Below are 19,216 nucleotides of genomic sequence, written 5' to 3' on the forward strand. Positions count from 1 at the left end.
ACAAGCATTTATCTGCTGGAGCAGGAAATGTTAGGATTGAACTGCCAAAGGTGAGGGGTTATCCAAAGAAAGAAAGAAAGAAAGAAAGAAAGAAAGAAAGAAAGAATTTCCAAGTAAGGAAGATGAGATTCTATTGTTCATTATTAAAGACTTTTCTTTTAAGAATAACATTTCTCAGGGATTTATCCAGGGTGCTCAGAGTAAGAACAAATATCTCAGTTTCCCCCAATTCTGCCAGATAGTGTTTTCTGCTTAGTGTGTTTTTCCAACAGACTAGTGCTGTTAAGCCTGAGATTGAGAGAGCTGGAAAAATCCAAAACATCCCTCATCCTTTGCTTGTTCCTCTGTTGATCCTCCCAACAGAAAACACATCACACTTTTTATTGTTTGTTTTTTATTTTGGGTTACAGCAACCAGTGCAATGACAAAGCGATAACCCTTTTGAAATTCTGGATAAATCCCTAATTTGTATGCATCTTATTAAAAAATATATACCCAAACACCTATGAAACTTTGTATTAGGAGGTTTGAACAGCAAATTCCTAAACACAGTCTCCTGTAATCAGATGAAAATAATCTGTAAAAGTCTATTGGTGAAGTTATCCAAAAACAGGACCACACAACTATGGTCCTTTTGCTTCTCCCACTATGTGGTTTGGTGCAGACTGTTTTTTTGTATGTTTGTTTTTCATTCTTTTTTGTTCTTTTTTTCTTATCTTTTTTTTAAATAAAAAGTGTAGGACTGGTATCGCCTTTTCTCTAATTTTTTCCTCAAAGTCTTCTTTGTTCAAGTTTTGTTTGAGCCTCCCGTTGCATCGTTCCTTTGCCTGAAACGTTCTTCAGTATAAAAGCAGCCTCATTCCCCTCCATGTGTGCCATGTCTTTTTCTCGTTCCAGTGTTTAGATGTAAGGGTACTGGTTGACCTTCGTGGGGCTCAGGGGGTATCCAGTGTAGACGGAGGCTGGAGACGCGCTGATATAGGTCTGGTGGGCAAACTGAGCCTGATACTGACTCGGGTGGATCGTGGGTGATGGAAGGACACGGGGGCCCATGCTGACGGGGACCTGGTGGACGATGCTGGCCGGGTATGTAGTGTGCTGTACAGCATGACGAGCTGAACCTTGGGAAGCCACCAAGTGGGCCACAGTGCCTGTAGAGCCCAGAGCAGCAGGTGCAGTGTACGTGTAGAGATGAGGCTGAGTGGGGAGGTGAGCAGCCGCAGCCGCAGCCAGGTGGGGATGGACTGTGCCGTGGCTGGGGCTGTTGTGTGGGAAGGAATAGGGCGCCTGAGCAATTGTCGGAGTGATGTAGGCTTGCTGTCGCCGGTGACTCCCTGTACGATCCGTCGTGATGTGCTGCTGGGCCTGTTAGAAAGGAACAGCAATAAAACAGTGAGATTTTGTTTTCACCCTTTGCCCCCTTGAGTTATAACCAAAATCTGCATGACGGTTAGGGATGTTGGAGAAATCCGTTTGGGGGGTGGGGTGAAGTTTAGACGGGTTTTTCTAGGTTCAGCCTCCTGGACTTTGCTCTGGTTCTTGCTGCAGCACCTGACTTGGTCTGCACCGGGTTGGGCCAGTTGGCAGATTCTGCATGTGTTTTGCACATTTCTGTCCACAGGTTCTGCAATTTGCACAAATTTCTGATCAATCTGTGCAAACTGAAGCCAAATTTGTGCAAAGTCAGCCAAATTTGCACAAATTTGGCCATGTTTTGCACAAATTACTCATCATGCAAATTGCAGAACCTGCAGAAAAAAGTGTGCAAAAAAGTTCCCGCAGCTTAGCTCACAAACGCAAATCAAGTTGTACATGCTGCAAACTCCATCAAGTCAAAAAAGAACTGGATTTCCCAGTGATGGACATCCCTAATGACAGTACGCTCTGTTTCTTAAATCTCAACATCTTTTCTGTCCTTTTCCAAAGAGAGAAAGAGAATATATATGTTGGTGAATCTAAAGTAATCACATTGCTTTAGCCTATCCTATTCTAATTACGGCTACATACATGTAACTGAAATACATGCACAGTCTTGCTCTGTTTACCCTGTCTCCCATTCCTCTATTTCCTCCCCTATGTAGAATTTTAGACTATAAGTTTCTTTGGGCAGGGACCTGTCTTCTTGCATTTTGTAAAGCACAGTTCCTGGCATCTCCATTTTTTATTTTTAATAAACATGTCCAAGCAGCAGGTGATAGAAAAGACCTCTGCCTGAGAATCTCGAGAGCTGTTACCGGTCATAGCAGACAATACTGGGATGGATGAACAAACAGTCTGATATGGTATAAGGCAATTTTCTGCATTCCTAGGGACAGTATACAACACTGTTTAAAAGCACAACATATAAAAGTTGGGATACATAAAAATATCTTCACCTGGTGCTGAAAAAACATAAAGCTTGTCACCAGGCAAGCTCAACCTGGGGATTCCATTTCAAGTTGGGGCCTCATAACTGAAAAGGCCCTCTCCTGGGCTCCCACTTACTTAGCCTCTAAGGTCAGGCACCTGGAGAATAATTTCTGAGGAAGATCTCAATAGGTTGGTTCAGAGATAACACTAATCCAGAAGCAGGCAACTTGTGGCTTTCCCGATGTTTTGTCCTACAATTCCCATGATCCCTAACCATTGGCTCTGTTGGCTAGGGCTGATGGGAGTTGTAAGACAAAACATCTGGAGGGCCACGAGTTGCCTACTCCTGCACTAAACCATCCATCGTTTAGAATCAGCCTAGCTTCCCTACAGGCTCACACACTCCCCCCTCCCCACTTCCTCCAGTGCAGCCATGAGACAGTATTTATTTATTTATTTATTTGCCACCTTTCAAGGTCATAGGCTTCCCAAGGCAGCCTACAGCATAAAACCAACACAAAAACATATCCATAAAATCATATGCAGTATGAAAAATAAAACCAGTTTCAATAAAACATAATTTCAAAGTATCTATTTGCAGCAAATATCTTTAAAATTTTCAATTAAAAGTTAGAGAGAACAGATAAGTTTTAAAAAAATCTCTTAAAAGTAGCCACAGATTGGGAAGCCATATATCTCTTGGGAAGGAATGCAAAAGCTTTCACTTCCATTTCAAATTAGCCACAATTTGTTGTGTTGTCCTCCTACCCAGGACGAGCTTAACTACGATTAGTGGAAACAAGCCAACTTCGAACCATAGGGTTGGATCCAGATTTAGTTATGGCTAACTTAAATCCCATTAATTCCAGTGGGTCTACTCGAAGTAGGACTTAGTTGGCCTTTATCCACTGATTCTAATGGGTGAATTGTAATTATTTAGTCATAATTAAACATGACTAAATAGTTTATGAAGTTGCCTTGTTTTCACTAACCATAGTTAAGATTAACCACAGATTAGGGTTCAGATGATACACTAAACTGCATCTAATCTAAAATGGAAGTGGAATCTTCCAAGCTCCTCCTTGAGGCTGTGCCAGAGGCTCATGAACCTAGGGGGAGGCTAAGCTTGTTTTCATCATGCTTAAACCACGGTTTAGCATTACATCCAAATGCAGCCAATAGCTGAGCAGCTCTGTGTGGGAGAAGGCAGTCCTTAAGGTAAACTGGTCCAGAGCCTTTAGGGCATTAAAGGTTAATATCCAGCACCCCGAATTCTTGTTCCCAGCCTTACACATTTGCTTTTAAGCAACTCTAGCTACTATTCACCAATAAATTCAGTTCTCGGGCCATGCATGTCCTGATTAAACACAGGCAAGGGCCTTGGACAAGGTGCAGATAGTCCCAGGAGCAGCAGCAAGAGAGCAATCAGTCCAGTCCAAAGTCATACACAGGAGTTCCAAGGAGGTTTTGCAGGCACAGGCAGAGGCAAGGTCAAAGCAGTCCAAAGGTCAGTTCACCAGTGTCTGTTTTATCAAGCATCAAGGCCAGTCAGAGGATGTCCGAAAGCATTGTCCAGATGGGTAGCTGACGGTCTAGGAGCCTGTCAGATCTGTTATCTTGGAATGCAAAGCTGCGGTTAAGGTGCTGTTATTTGCAGTAGAGAGCTGGCGTTGGGTAAGCTGATTTATAGCTGGTTGTTAATCAGCACAGCTGGCTAATTAGGTCAGTGTGTTACTTTTAAGGGAGGCCCCACGCTGTGACTATCTTTTGTTCTTTTGCTGCTCGCGTCTGATTCAATGCCGTTCAGAGGGATGGATTATCTCAAGCCCTGTTTCCAGCATTTGGGGGAATTCAGGAACTGTTCAAGAGGGACCAGATTACTCCTGCAATGTTTCCAGGGGAGGATGGTCAGCCAAGGCCTCCTGTTCCTTGCTTAGCTCTGACTGGGGCCCATTGTGCAGGCTCTCCCCCACCTCTTCTTCCTCAGACAAATCATCCTCCAGGTAGGGCATGACAATGCAGATCTTTTGGGCTGACTGCTACCTTGCCTAGAGATGTATTTGAGGACTTTGTATAGAGTGTAATTCAAATGCTAGGTGACACATACTGTGCCACGTCAACCACTCTGATGGACAATTCATTTTAGGCTTTCCCTGTTCCTTTGCATTCCTATTTATGTCTTCATTCAAGATTCTTACCTCCTTGCATTCCAGGCCCCTGATTTACCCTGGCCACTTTCTTAATAGGGTCAGGCTCCAGCTACCTTGCCCACATGCCTGCCATTCTTTACTGGATACTGCTCAGGCCTGACTGATTACGGCTTGCTCTGGGTCCTGACTAAACTCTCTTGGTTGGGCAGCTGTGTTCATTTTACCACTTTGGATTTTTGCCTTGTCTGACCATTGCTGGTCTACTTGGATAGCAAAGAGGGGGTTCCTCCAATGCTGCAAAGCTTCACTGGTCCAATTCCTGCAAGTAATATCTCAAGCCTTTATGACTGCTCATCCCGTAGCAGGGATACATGAGCATCCTGATGTTTAATCCAAAAAAGGCTGCCGCTTTGTGACTGCCCAGGTCAGATGCTTGCAGAAGCTGAAGCCTTTTGAGAGAACCTGGTTCAAGCACTCACAAAACCCCACCCACTTCCCCTGACCCCCATGGGCCCAGCGGCTTCCTTGCGGCAGTAGAGACTCCCCAGATGGTCTGCTGGGGAGCTGGTGTGCCCACTGCCACCTTTGCCACTGCATCCCCCGGCCAACACTGGGTAAAGTTTGTGTGCCCTTGCAGGGGTAGGGGAGGGAAGAGGAGGCCTTCACATTTACTCACCCTGCCAATGGCTTCAAGCATCTGAAAAAGGCACTCGCATGTATGGATACCTTTTTTCAAATGTATTGATATTTATCTATTTATTATATTTCTATACTGTCCTATAGTCAAAGCGGTCTGGGAAGTTCACAATAATTGAACTTCCCAGGACCTTGCCTCAGTTATCCACGCAGTAGTCACGTCCAGGCTGGACTACTGGACTACACTACACGTGGGGCTGCCTTTGAAAATGGTTCAGAAACTCCAGCTTGTGCAGAATGCAGCCACTCGAGTATTGGTGGGGGCAAGGCGATTTGATCACATAATGCCTATGCTACACTAGCGGCACTGGTTACCGGTACGTTTCCGAGCCCAATTCAAAGTTGGGCTGCTTTTGACCTTTAAAGCCTTAAACGGTTTGGGACCAAGTTACTTGAAGGACCGCCTTCGCCCATATTAGCCTGCCCACACTTTAAGATCAGAAAAAGAGGCCCTTCTCATTTGCCCACCTGTGAGAGCAGTCAGGCGGGTGATCACATTTTCTGCAGTGGCCCCGCACCTTTAGAACAAGTTGCCATTGGAGGTCCACCATGCTCTGTCATTGCAGGCTTTTAAGAAGGCTTTGAAAACGTATTATTTTATTGTGGCCTTCTCTTGATGACTGCTGTTGTTGCTGCTGGTTTTAATGTTGTTTTTATCACTTTTTAATATTTTAACTGTTTTTATGTATTTTATTGCTGTAAGCTGCCTTAGGAGGGCTTCTGCCCTGAAAGGTGGCCAAGAAATGTTTTAAATAAATAAATAAAATAATTAAAACCATAAAATACAACACGATAAAACAGGGATTCCCTTCCCACTCCTACTTCCTATCTCTCTGGCAATCCCTGGTGTACTGCTAGATTAGCACAACTAATTTAAAGTAAGCTTGTCTGAATGGTCTTCTGCATAGGCTGTGGGCCGGGCCGTTTCTTTGGCAGTTACTGCAAGATTTTGTGGTGCGTTCTGTCTACAGGCCCTGCCCTCCTTGACTTACCTGGCTGAGATTAAGAGGCTGCTGCTGCTGGAAATGTGGACCTGGCCGCTGCTGCCTGTAGGCAATGGCTCCAGACGAGCTCCCTGAAGAGTGACCGCTGGTGGAGGTCACGATGCTGGAGGACTTCAACTTGTAGGACGATGAGTGGTGACTGGTGGTGACTAGGAGGGAAAATAGCAGATATTTAGGATTTAATGGATGTGCAACAGTCATCAGAAGCTTCAGGGGAGGGGTGTCGAATTGGCACGGCCAACTGAGGAACGCTGGAGGGCTGAACTGGGACCCCAGGCAGGTTGGATATGGCCCACGGGATTGAAGTTCAACACCCTTGTTCTAGGAGAAGTGGATCAATTCATATGTACTTTATTCATATTTAAGCCATTATGAGTAAGTGGTCTAGAGGCAAGGTTTTCTTTCCTCCCAACTGTGAAGAACCTTGCTTATAAAACTCCTGGTGTGTGGGACTCTGGGGGAGATTTTCCTTGTCTACCTCTGAGACATCTTCCTTTTCTTTTCTTTTCTTTTCTTAAGTGATGCCTAGTTGTCCTTCTAGTGGCTCACTCTTTGTGAGTGCTAGGATGTGTGTGGATGAGTCTGCTGGGGACTATTAGGGACTCCCAAACAACCCCTGTAAAGCTCAGTGATCTGTACAGACTGAAATGCTTCTGTATAACGTGTACAGAATGCAGCAGCCTGCTAGTAGTAACCGACCAAAGGACTTGGTAGAGAGCAAGATATATTTTGGATTCTTCTAGGGTGCTTGTTGAAGGCTTCCTCTTTCTCTGAGGGATGTAGCAAACGTACCTGGTACCAAGCTGTCGCATTCTACTAACACCTCGCTGGCCTGGGTTTTCAGTGGTGGTACAATGATCGTCCGGGGATTGCCATTGCAATGTGTTTCCGGTGCTCCCTTCGTATCATAGCTATTTCCATTATTGTTATTTCCACGGTGCTGCACTGCATAGGGACTGTTGTTGCCAGAGGAGTCGGAGTATGGTGAATCATGCACAGTGACACAGCTGATGACGTTTTTCCTTTGCTTAGACAGGGGGCTGTAAAACAAAAATAATTGTCAAGATTGAGTTTAGACTCTTTGCACGGTCTGTAGAAGAAGACTCAGAGTCAGAAGAAAAACAATGCACAGGGGTGGGGGAGGAACTTGAGCTTCAAGGAGACAGAGACAGGGAAGCATCTTCCCAGGTGCAAGCTAATCAGTTGGATCAAAGCCCAGCCATAACCTCTCATTCTGTGGGAACACAGAAACTCACAGAGGGGAAGGAGGTGGGTGTGTCAGATGCATGGAAGAGACATAGGGTCAAGAGGGAGGAGCAGTGTATAGACATAAGGCGTTCTACAAGGCTGGCCCATCACCAAATGTCTCTAGGGGAAGACCATCCCTGAGGGCGGGAATGAGAAAACCTTTCAGGTTCTGTGCTGTAGACTGGTGTCAGATTTGCAGCAACTTTCTCTTCTACTGTTGTGCATCCTTCAAAGAGATCTTTAAGTAATCTATTTAGTGTTGTGCCAGCTTAATCAGGGATCTTAGCATTAGGTTCCCAGAAGATGACCAGGTCTATAATCTGAATCACTGCTAGACTAATTGATTCACAGAATAAAACTTATTTCCTTAGAGATCGACTTCTTTGCTTGACTACACACATGCCAGGAGGGCCCAGGACTTGACAGCAATCCCTTCCCGTGTAAGGCTTCCATATGTGCTAGTGTGTAAATGCATACTCAGGGTCTTCTTTCAATATCCCAGCCTTTTATACCTAAACCACTCTCAGGAGGCCCACTAGCTCCAGAATGTTATCGACACAAATAGTCTGCTCTTCCAACTAGTCTCCTAGTTGCTCTTCCCACTAGTATCAGATGCATGCCCTGGTAGCAGGGCCATCCCCAGGTCAAAGGGGCGAGGGCTGGCAAAGTGTCCCATGGTTGGTCCCCCTGTCAATGGCTGTGACCCTGCCCCCATCCCTGCTTGCTCCCCTGACCATCACAATAGGGCAGTCAGGAGCACAGGACACTTTGGAGAAGTATATACCTAATGTCAGCTTACGGAGTTTTTAGTGGAGCCCATCAAGTCAAGAAAGCATCCTTAAAGAATTGGAGAGCTGGAAGGTTCAGCCCTTGCTTCTGAGAATTCCCGCAGGCATTGCCCACCCACTTTCAAGTGGCTAGAAAGGTACCTTTTATTTTTGAAATGATTTATATCCAGTGGAGCATCCAATGCATGCATGGGAAGACTGGAGGGGGGGGGGAGTCAAGCACAATTCCCAGCAGTTGTGGGGCACAGAATTTCAGTGCCATGTAGAACTATAACTGCCTCTCCACATGATTAGCTGAAGAAAAATAGGCAAATAAACATCTTGTGTGTGGGAGAGATAAACCACTGGGAAATTCAAAGCACCCACTCTGCATTAGTGAGGAACTGATGAGTTCTCGGAATATGTGAGCAGCTTGCAAAAGCAGCCCTAGAGTGTTGACTGCTATGGTTCAGTGCTAGGGGAGCAGGGAGCCCTGAACATGAGCAGTACAGTGCATGTGACTGCAGAATATACACAGCCCTGCCGTGCACATCTCAAGGGTAGGAGCCTCTCTTTCAGCCTGTTTCTCCTGCTTCCTACAGGAATTTTGTTGTAGTTCATAATAATGATGTATACTGTTGATACACACATTATATATACACAAACAGGTTCCCAGTCATCACTATTGTAGAGCGAGGCTTGATTATATTCAGATGTAAGGTTCAGAAGCCAAAAAGCTGCAAAGGAATAGCCATGCTATTATTTCACTCATCCCCATACACCCTATTTTTCACCCGCATCTTTTATTCTCCTCCCTCCCCCATGCCCAATTCACAGCCTCTTTCCTCCACCTTATCCTGCCCTGCCAAAATACTCAGGATCTGGGAAAACTCTCAAATTTGACAAGGATATAAAATTATGCTTTGCTAATTCAATTTGTGCAATGCCGCTCAGCTTATATAGGACGTGCCATCTAGGACTTAGATGAAATGTTGGTTTTATTTTATTTTTTAAAGTGTGTATTTTTACGATGGAGAATCTTGAGTTTTATATTTTATTTATTACGTCTCTTCATAAGTTAACATGAACACAGGCTGGATGGATCAGACCATTTTTCAGTCTGGATCAGTTTCATATGTGGGCATTCTTAAATCTGTTCCATCCTGTTTCTGTATTAATCTGTGTATTTTTAAAATCTCAATGGAAATTAAAACACAGTTTATATGCATCTCATGGTAAAATATGCATTTTATATGCATTTTAATTTGCATCTTATGGTAAAATGCAAATTTTATACACATTTTTGGTGTGTTTTTAAAGCCGAAAACTGCATTGCAAAATTTGGAGAAGTGTGAAATAGCAAGGATAGTTGTGATGCAATGTGCACATTTATTCAGGAGGTGTGAATGAGGTCGCTTCTCTTCCAAATGCAGACTGAACAGAATCCTAGGGCAACCCTATTCAGAAACACCAAGATGCTATTCAAGCTAATCTGCCTATAATGATATCAAATAAATGATAAGAAATTATCACAAATACCTCAAGTTATGATAGAAGTTCATAAAGAAAATGCAGCAACATCTTTGGGATTCCCAGTACCACTGGGTCTAAGAACACCTTAGGGTTAATTTTCCCACTATAATCTACTTTAGAGGATGGACAATTGTGCAGAATGGCTCAAGTCCTTCATGGCACACGGGCTTGACTACAGAGAATAGCAACAATGTTTTGCTGATTGCATTATGTTGTTATGGCAACTGTAATTTTTGTAAAACGATGAAAAGAAATGGATCATGGATAAAGAACTGCAATTAGAGATATTGGCGGAAGCCATCTCACAGGGCGATAAACGGTGTATACAATCCAGACATGGCTTTCCTGAATCTTTTCAGTTCATCCTTCTTTTTTAAAATCCATGCCATTTGTGGCTCCTCAATGGAGCCACAAAAGGCATGATTTGGTTTTTGATTTTTTAAAATGTTTGATCACAAGGAAGGACATTTTTGTTGAACTTTATTCCTACCTGAACTGCAAATGCAGATTGGTTTTGAAAAAAATGCAGTGAATGTTCATTCTGTCACCCACCAGAAGAGCAATTATTAATAATAAAAACAATCCTAAGAAATTGGATAACTCCAGCAACCTACTGGTGTGGAATTCATGAGTCAAACTACTTCTAAAAGGATAGCAAGGTTAGTCTGTTGCAACAAAAGTCTTGTGGCACTTTAAAGACCACTCTTCCCCAACCTGGTGCCCTCCAAATGTTTTGGACTTTAACTCCCAGCAGGCCCAGCCAGCATGGCCAATGGTCAGATATGTTGGGAGTTGTAGTCCATAACCTTTGGAGGGCACCAGGTTGGAGAAGACTGTTAGAGACTAACACATTTGTTACACATTCAAAGACTTCTTTATTTATACATTGACGGCCCCCCTTCAAATATCTTCTTCTCTAGAGTAAGCTACTGAAGTGTTTTTGCCTATTTAATGGGTTGCACTGAAAACCAATTTATATTAAATTACATTTGATCTTAGAGCACCCTTTATTTATTAGTGTAATATTGACCCAGAATAGTAGCATAATAGCCTTCAACCTTTTCAGACCCAACCCAATTTGCTAGATGGCATTCGCTTTTAATATGTATCATACATGTCTCTCTTTCTCTTTCTCTGTTTTGCCCCAATTTCTCATTGGGCAGTATGCAATGCTACCTGTCCACAAGCAGGGCCTACTGCCATTTCTGCTCCAGGAACGGCCAGCCCCGTCAATTCCACTGCACAAGTGGCGCCCAGCGCTTAAACAACAGAGATTTAATGTTTCCAGGGCAAGCCCAGAAATGAGCAAAAACACTCGTTTCTGGAATGGGGCAGGTCAGCTAAGCTCCTTAATGCAAGCTCTGCCAACCTCCTCCATTCCAGAAATGAGCATTTCCGTTCATTTCGGGTTGCTCCTCAAGGCACTAAATCTCTGTTGCACAAGTGGTGGGTGCCACTTGAGGAATGGAATCAGCAGAGCTGACCACTTGTGGGCAGTCACCATTGGATTCTGCCCAATATCTTTATTCATGCTCCTCCCCCATCTTTCTGCTTCATCGTCTTTCCTCTCCTAAAAAAAAAAATCAGTAAAAGGGTTCATCCCACACCACAGGTTGACCCATATCCAGTTTTGGATCTCAACCCACTAAATGAAGATCAATGCTAAATCAGAATAAATTATATGATTATATTTCTTGCTGCTGTCATTGTCTTAGCAGAATTTTATGCACATTGTATTAGATACTGCAAATAGATATATGTAAGGAAATAATTGGTTTTCCTCTGAAGAGAGTAATTCCAAATATGATTTTTTGAAATATATAATTGCTCTAGAAGCACCTCCCTATTCCTGTCCAGCTACAGCTGATGTTATTGGGGTTGGGTACCCATGGAAATAGGTGCCCACAAGCAAAATTTAATGGTTTTCTGCTATAGTGCTCTCCTCACTCTCTAGCCATAACATAATATAGAGAAAGGAAGGTTCTTTGAACCTATACTCCATTTATTCATGCAATTAAATTTTTATATCACCCATCAGTTATATTCCCAGGGCAGTTTACAACAACAACAGCAAGAATAATGGGCAGTATTCAATACTGCCGCTGTGCTCCTGCTATTTCTATTGCCCCAGCGGGACCACCACTAGCACCTAGCGCTTCCTAAGACAACCCTGGAAATGAGTGGAAATGCGTGTTTCCAGAATGGGACAAGTCATCAGAACTCCCTTCTTCAAGCTCCGCTGACCTGCATTTCCACTCGTTTCCATTTGCTTCAAGTGGATCCCACTAGCACGTGGCAGCATTGGATACTGCCCAATATAAATACAGACAATATCATAAGCTAAAAGCCAGAAAATCATAAAAGTAACATAAAACAGTCAGCAGGATTAAAATTGTATCAGTTTTGAGAATTGGGAAAATAAAAAGGTATTTGCCCAACACTGAAAGGATAAGGTCAGCGTTAGGCACTCTAGGGAGAGTGTTCCACAAATGGGGTGCCACCACCAAAAAGTCCTCTCTCTGGTAGCCACACTCCTAATCTCAGATAGTGGAGGCACCCACCCACAGGAGGCCCTCCACTGAAGGTTTTAGTGCACAGGCAGATATAAAGACAAGCAATCCATTTGTGGTGGATGTCAGTGCCATGAACTCCAGTCATGAGAAGTGTAAAGAAAGGGAGTGGTTCAAAAATGCCTGTACATCACAAGTTCTCAGTACCTTGTCAACTTCTTCAGCCCCAGTTGGAGACCTGTTTGTTTGTCCAGACATTTTAGATGCTCTTTGAACAATGGTGTCAAGGGCTCCTTGGAGGCCTCTCTCAGTCTAATCCAGTAGCCAAGTCCAGACACAGACAAATGGATTCTTTTCAAAGCTTTATTCCTCTTTTACAACTTAACAACTCTACTGTTAGCAACTAGATATGAGCAGCAGAGTACCTATGCCCTACGTTGGAACAGTTGGTCCCCGTTTGAAAGGGAATTACTGGCAGACCCCTGAACTTAAGGACTAGGGCGAGTCCCTCCCCTTTTCCCTTGGATCGTTGTTTGCGTGCCAACCGGGCACTACGCCTCCTTTCCACGACCTCCATTTGGCGCCGCTCTCTGCGTCGGCGTCGCGCGTCCATCAAGTCTGCTTCCCGTGCTCTGTCACTCCCAGGACTGCTATCTAAGCTAGGAATGCTGGTGGGATGAATTTCTGTCAGCTGTTGGCTCTGGGAAAGAGGAGTGCGCTCCTCTCCCAGGAGCGACTCCTCTTCCTCAGAATCAGAACTACTCTGGGATTCTATGGGCTCAGTGTCCACCCTGACAAATGGGTTTATTCTTCCTGGGCCCTTCATATTTGTTTTTACTGTTGTGTTGTTCTATAATAATTTATTGAATTGTTGTCTGACCTGTTGTTAGTTGTTGAATTGTTTGTTTGCCACTCTGGGAACCCTTCAGGACTGAGGTGTAAGATATAAATATCCGAAACAAATGAAATCTTGATGACTGGCAGCCGAATGTATGAAACAGCTCCACTGAAAAGCAGTGCATCAGAAATGACTTTGGTGTGATATAAAACTTCCATCTGAGGTATTGGATCTACTTGCCCATTCACACGTGCAAATCATCACTTGATGTTGGAGTCATCAAGTGAATAATGCACATAAGTACTATCTCAATGGGATACACTGAAAACATCCTAGATGTATACCTAAAAATGTAATATGTGAAGTGACCCTTACTTTAAAGGACTGCAGAGCTAAAATAACCTCATTGCTGCGGCTAGATTTCTCCTTTTGGTACAAACTCCTTTAAAGAGCAGCATCCATGCTTTGTTTTTAAATTTTATTTTATTTTTCCTGCAACTAACAGGATATTCTTGCCTCCCTTCCTCTCAATCACTTCTCCCTTCTGCTATGCTGCTACTGGAAGCATGTGGAATTATACTACACCCATCCAGTGAAACAGTGATGGTTGCTAGCCTGCCCTTGCACGCCACTCTCCTACTAACATTCTCCTCTTGCCTCAAGGGGGAATGTGGCAATCTGCCGCCAAACTGCGCCACCAAAATTCAGTGGCAAGTTGGCACTTTTTTTTCTTCACACTAGCAAGTGCAAATGATGCTGCACTATTATTGGTTTATGCTAGCACAATGTCATTAGCAGTAGTGCTGTGACACCATTGGCAGGGCCGGCCCTACCATTAGGCAGAGTGAGGCAGTTGCCCAAGGCTGTGAGATACAGCACCAAGGTGTTGGAGGAGGGAGCTGTGCACCATGTAGCCTGCTCTGCACTCCCTAGGTTAGCCTGCTGCCTTCAGGTGAACTGGAGGATGCTGTCCCATCATCAGTGTTGAAGACAGATTCTTTTGCAATTCCAGTTGCTTTTTGTACATGGAATGGGAGAAGCACCACCTTGTTCTTCGCCTCAGGCAGCAAAATGTCTTGGGCCATCCCTGCCATTGGATACTACCCATAGCCTCAGATGCTGTTGTTTCACAGTCTGTGTTTATTGTTTTAAATTCTTAATCTAATTTTATGGAATCCTAAATGGAATTTTATCATAATTTGATGATTTTGTTAGCTGCTTTTAGAGCTCTGGTTAGGTCTGGTAAGCAGAGCAGAAATGTAATACATAAATAAACAAAATTTTATTTTTTTTCTAGAATCACCATTCCACACATCCACTGAAAGAGCAGGGAAGAACCCTTCCTCAAGTCTGCTTATTCTTCCATTCCAGGGGATCATGAGAAAATGACCTTAGTTAAACACCTTGTTGTCCTATTTATAAGAATGCTGTAATTTTGCATTTAACTCTGCATTTAACTTTCTAACCAAGTAAGCACACAGTTGAAAACCTCTGGTCTTTCTGTAGGAACTAAGAGCCTATACACACATTAGGGACATGGTGTTATTCTGAAAACAGCCCTTGAAAAGCCTGCGCCTATTGATTGCCAGCCTATGCCAAGGGACTTGCATAACTTTGCTGCCATATCTAGTATTCATCAAAGGGTGCCATTTATGTTGGTGGGCCAAAAGCGGAATCCTAAGATGGTGGGAAATGCACACAGCTTGCTATGACTGGGAGCAGACAGGTTAATGGCTACCATGTGGCTAGATAATAATCTGAAAGTATGCTGAGCTCACTATACATTTTTAGAGCCAAAGCATACATGACATGAATTCTCCTCCTGTTAAAAGCAGACCTGGTATGCTCCAGATTGGATTGGATCAGTAGCACTGGGGGAAGGAGGTCTTAAGAACATAAGAAGAGCTGTGCTGGATCAGACTAAAGGACCATCTAGTCCAGCATTCTGTTCTCACAGTGGCCAACCCATTGCCTTTGGGAAGCCCTCAAGCAAAATAGCATGCTCCCGGTCATATTTCCCATTAACTGGTGTTCAGAGATGCTGAAGGCAATATATAGCCATCGTGACTAGTAGCTACGGATAGCCTCATCCTCCATGAATCTGTCTAATCCCCTTTTAAGGCCATCCAAGTTGGTGGCCATCATTAGATCTATCTGTCCTGAATCTCCCACCATTCAGCTTCATTGAATTAACCCTTCTCACCCCACAGTTTTCCTGATCTACAGTGAAAGCTAGTGAAAACAGACACCAGTATTTTACCCCAGTGGGTAAACAACTCCACGGTGTGTGTGTGATTCAGATCAGAAAAACAGCAGGGCGGTGGTGTTGATACCCACCTACTGAACTGCTGTAACCCAGTTTGGAGACGCATAGCAGCTGATTATGGCAAGTGCAATGAGGAAGAACTATACGAAAGATCAAGTGACAGCAAAGCGTTTCTGTTTACAAAAAGCACAGGTGGACTCTGACCATTTCTTTGGGTGGGAATTTAACTCTGCACTTTGCTGATTTATGGAAATTCATCTATTATAAAATTGACAGTAAATAAGCTCTTCCGTTCTACGTTCTTAATAATTGTCTCCATTAGGTGGCACTCTTTCATTGCATTACACTTGAAGGCACCTAGTTTTCTTATTACATGGAAGTCAAGAGTTCCCCACTGTTTCTCAAATCATTAGAATTGACAACATTTTAAAATGTTGATTGATTTTAAAACTGTTACACAAAATGCATTTATAAAAATTGTGGATTAAAATACAGTCATCTTCTTTCAGCCCGATCCTATGCCTGTTTACTTAGAAGTAAGTTTCACTGAGTACAATGGGCTTATACCCAAATAAATGTGGATATAATCCTGTGTACACTTCCCTTGGAGTAAGCCCCATTGAACATACTTCTGAATAAACATGTATAGGATTGCACTGTTAATGAAGGAAAAGACATTTTTTCTACTATTCTTTGAAATAGTAGAAAAATGTATCTCATATACTGATTTTCACTTTCTTCTTGATCCTAAAGCTGTATATTGAAGTACATCTCACCAAGTTTAATGGGATTTACTTACTAAGAAGCGCACTTTAGGACTGTACCCCAAGAAATTACTATAATTTAGGAAACACTTAGGCAGGCATAGATTTTACTGTGGCTCTGAAAATATTTTTTAGACTTCCTGAATTGTATTTTAATGTACAATTAAGGTAATGTAATATGTTGTTGCATTTTTGAATTTTAAACTTTTATTATAATAGTATATTATTTGATTTTGATTTTTGTTTTGGTCGCTGCCATAGGTGGATTTATTGTACATCTACATTTTATTTCAATAGGAGAAATTCTTCACATATTGCATGGCATTTGTATGCATTTTATTTCTAATAAAATGCATTGACATGGAACAAATGAAGCCATATTAACATCATCATTATGAAAACTGAAATATGATTTTTCAGTCTGTGGAGCATCCATCTCTTGGCATGCTTGTCACTGTTGCAAACCAGGGCCTAGGGTTTGTTCTCAAGATCCAATATTGAGACTGGATTGATTTTCCAGACATCCAGAAAATGTCCAAGAAATTAATACAGTAACTTTGGATTGTTTCTGGAGCAAATAGTGTGTCTCTGTGTGTGTAATACCAACTTAATTTTGACCACTGATTTCTATGGTATTTGTTGCCTGAATGTTGTCATTCAGCTGTGAAAGTGTGAAACTTTGAAACATAAATAAGAATTTTAGAGAGCTATCCTATGGCCCCTAGACAGCGTCTGGGGGTCGTAGGATATTTTGGATTCCTGGATCTAAGGATGGAAACAGTGCTCCAACCTCAGAGCCAGGAAAATGAGCTCCCCACCCCCTCGCAGCCGACCCAGAGAGAACCGTGCTGGCTGCTTCTATGAGTCTGCAAACACGAGCTCATAGAAGGGTGAAAGGGGGAGTGTTGGTGGGTGGGGAGGGGAGGAGACTGGGGACGCAGGGATGCAAGCTCTCCCCAGTGGTCCCCAATCTCCTTGCCTCCCCCTCCCCGAAGCCTCTGCTAGATGGGCAAAAATGCCCATCTAGCTAAAATGCAGAGTGGGAGATGCAATGCTGCTCTGCATTCGATATTCGTAAGCCTCTGGGTTACGAGTGCCCAGAGCGGATCCAATAGGATTGCGCCCTTAGCATATGAAATCTTTCACTAAGGGTATAGCTAGCCTATGAAATATGAGTTGCAAAGTACAGTATACAGCAGGGATATGTGTCTTCACAGCTAGTGTACATATATAAAATAGCTCTGTCTCTAGTATTAGCATGCCTAGCTATGAAGTTTTCCACTCTTAATTTTTTTGTAAAAAAACACACCTTTCATGGTCATCGCACAAAGAGAGACCAAGTCAACTGCCCTGTGGAGAAAAGGAAGGAGCAAGAGAGATAGGAGCAGGCTCCAGGTAGACAGCCCCTGCCACGCGGGGTGAAGTGGGGCCATTCCACCAGCTCTGCTGAAAATCTGTTTTTTTTCCTTTCCCCTCCCCAACCCCTTTTCCTTGTGTGTCATGTCTTTTTAAATTGTAAGACTGCAGGGAGGGGCTGTCTTTTACTGATTGATTGTAAACCACAGATCTGAGGAGCAGCATAAAAATTATTTAAATAAATAATATAAAACATTTATAACCTTTGTAACTTTACATAAATTAACTTTTGTAAACCAGCCAGAGAACTACAGCTATGGGACGGTATAGAGATAGAAATACTACTAATACTACTAATACTACTAATACTAATAATAATAAATCCCCCTCTCTCCCTCTCTCTATTCCATCATTACTGTCCTCTTCAAATATTTCTTCTAGAAAGCCTGGGATAGAGTGGCTGGTGATGCATTAATAGATGAGCCGGAACTCTAAACCCCTCTCTTGCACAGACTCCTATGTACAGGCATTTACATCTCTATGTGCGCACGCACACAGCCCACACACAACACACACACTCTGTCCAGTAATCATGCACTGTGCCTGCTTACCTGGTGGGTGCGTGTTTCTGCTCCTCCTCCTCATCAGTGTCGCTGCTGATAGTGATAACACTGACTGCAGGGCTGGGCGTGTCAGGAATGACGATCGTCTGTCGCTGCCGCTCCCGTGTGGTACTGGAAGCCCCGTCGCCCCACCCACACGTGACAGAGGTGCTGCAGGCAGGGCTGTTATGCACCATGGCACAGCGTGGTGGGGTGTTCTCCTTTACTCGCTTAGACCGCTGTGGAGAGCTGACCGTCTGAGAGGAGGACACCTCAAAGTTGGACATATTTCTGAAAAAAATTAGACAGACAGAACATGCATAGTGCTCCACAATGGCAATATGTTTTTGTTTGCTTGCTTGTTTTGCTTTCTGGGTTCTTTATGTTTTCTTGCAGCCCAGTCGTATGCAAGTTTCCTGGACCTGCCATAGACCTCCATAAAAAAAAAAAAGCAATAGATGTGCAGGACATCTTGAAGTGTGTATGTATTCCAGGTCCATGTAGGAAGACATTCAACTTGTGTAGACATGTGTATGCTGGTGCATTAATTCCGTAGCTGCTATTTTCCAGGATGGCTGACATGCAAATGCCAATATGCCATAACTCATGAACAAATGCATGGAGGAAGCACATTTTGGCGGTAAGATATAGGGTCAAGATGTGTAGAGGAACTATTACTAGTCATTTTAACCACTTCTATGGTCTAGTAGGTAGAATGCCAGACCAGGAGCAGCAAGACCCAGGTTCAAATCCCAGCTCAGCTATAAAACTTGCTGGGTGCCCTTTGGACAGTCATTATCTCTTAGCCTGACCTACCTCAACTGGATTGTTGTGAAAATAAGAGGAGCAGGAGCCTGTACACCACCCTGATTTTTTTTGAAGGAAGGGTGGAATAAAAATGAAGTGTGTGTGTGCATGCGTGCACATCTATCTATCTATCTATCAGGGGGGTCTATGGCAGGTCCTGGACTATATGTCCCATAATGGGGCTCACTCCCAGGTGACTGTGCAAAGGACTAGAGCTTTACTGTCTCTAATGGGGCAGATTGTGGGTAGCACCTACACTTCTAATCAGCAGTGCTTGACTCTGGCAGCAATGTTACCAGTAATACACAACTTCTCTGTACTGTTTG

The 19,216-nt window shown here is 43.4% G+C and overlaps 1 protein-coding gene across 3 annotated transcripts in view; it reads right to left on the minus strand.

Annotated features, from left to right (window-relative positions):
* Nucleotides 1–401: 401 nt before the first annotated feature.
* Nucleotides 402–19,216, minus strand: part of HIPK2 (homeodomain interacting protein kinase 2) — a 214,092-nt gene continuing 195,277 nt past the window's right edge. For all 3 annotated transcript variants that reach the window (XM_084809530.1, XM_084809533.1, XM_084809531.1), the window contains exons 12-15: nt 18,093–18,374; nt 6,992–7,239; nt 6,188–6,348; nt 402–1,365 (exon numbers count right to left, since the gene is read on the minus strand). In XM_084809530.1, the coding sequence (XP_084665656.1) occupies nt 901–1,365; nt 6,188–6,348; nt 6,992–7,239; nt 18,093–18,374 (1,156 nt within the window). In that variant the 3' untranslated portion in view covers nt 402–900. The remainder of the gene's footprint in view (nt 1,366–6,187; nt 6,349–6,991; nt 7,240–18,092; nt 18,375–19,216) is intronic.

This window comes from Heloderma suspectum, chromosome 7 (genome assembly GCF_057233095.1).
Source record: "Heloderma suspectum isolate Gila_16-S chromosome 7, 16-S_ref, whole genome shotgun sequence".
NCBI lineage: Eukaryota > Metazoa > Chordata > Lepidosauria > Squamata > Helodermatidae > Heloderma > Heloderma suspectum.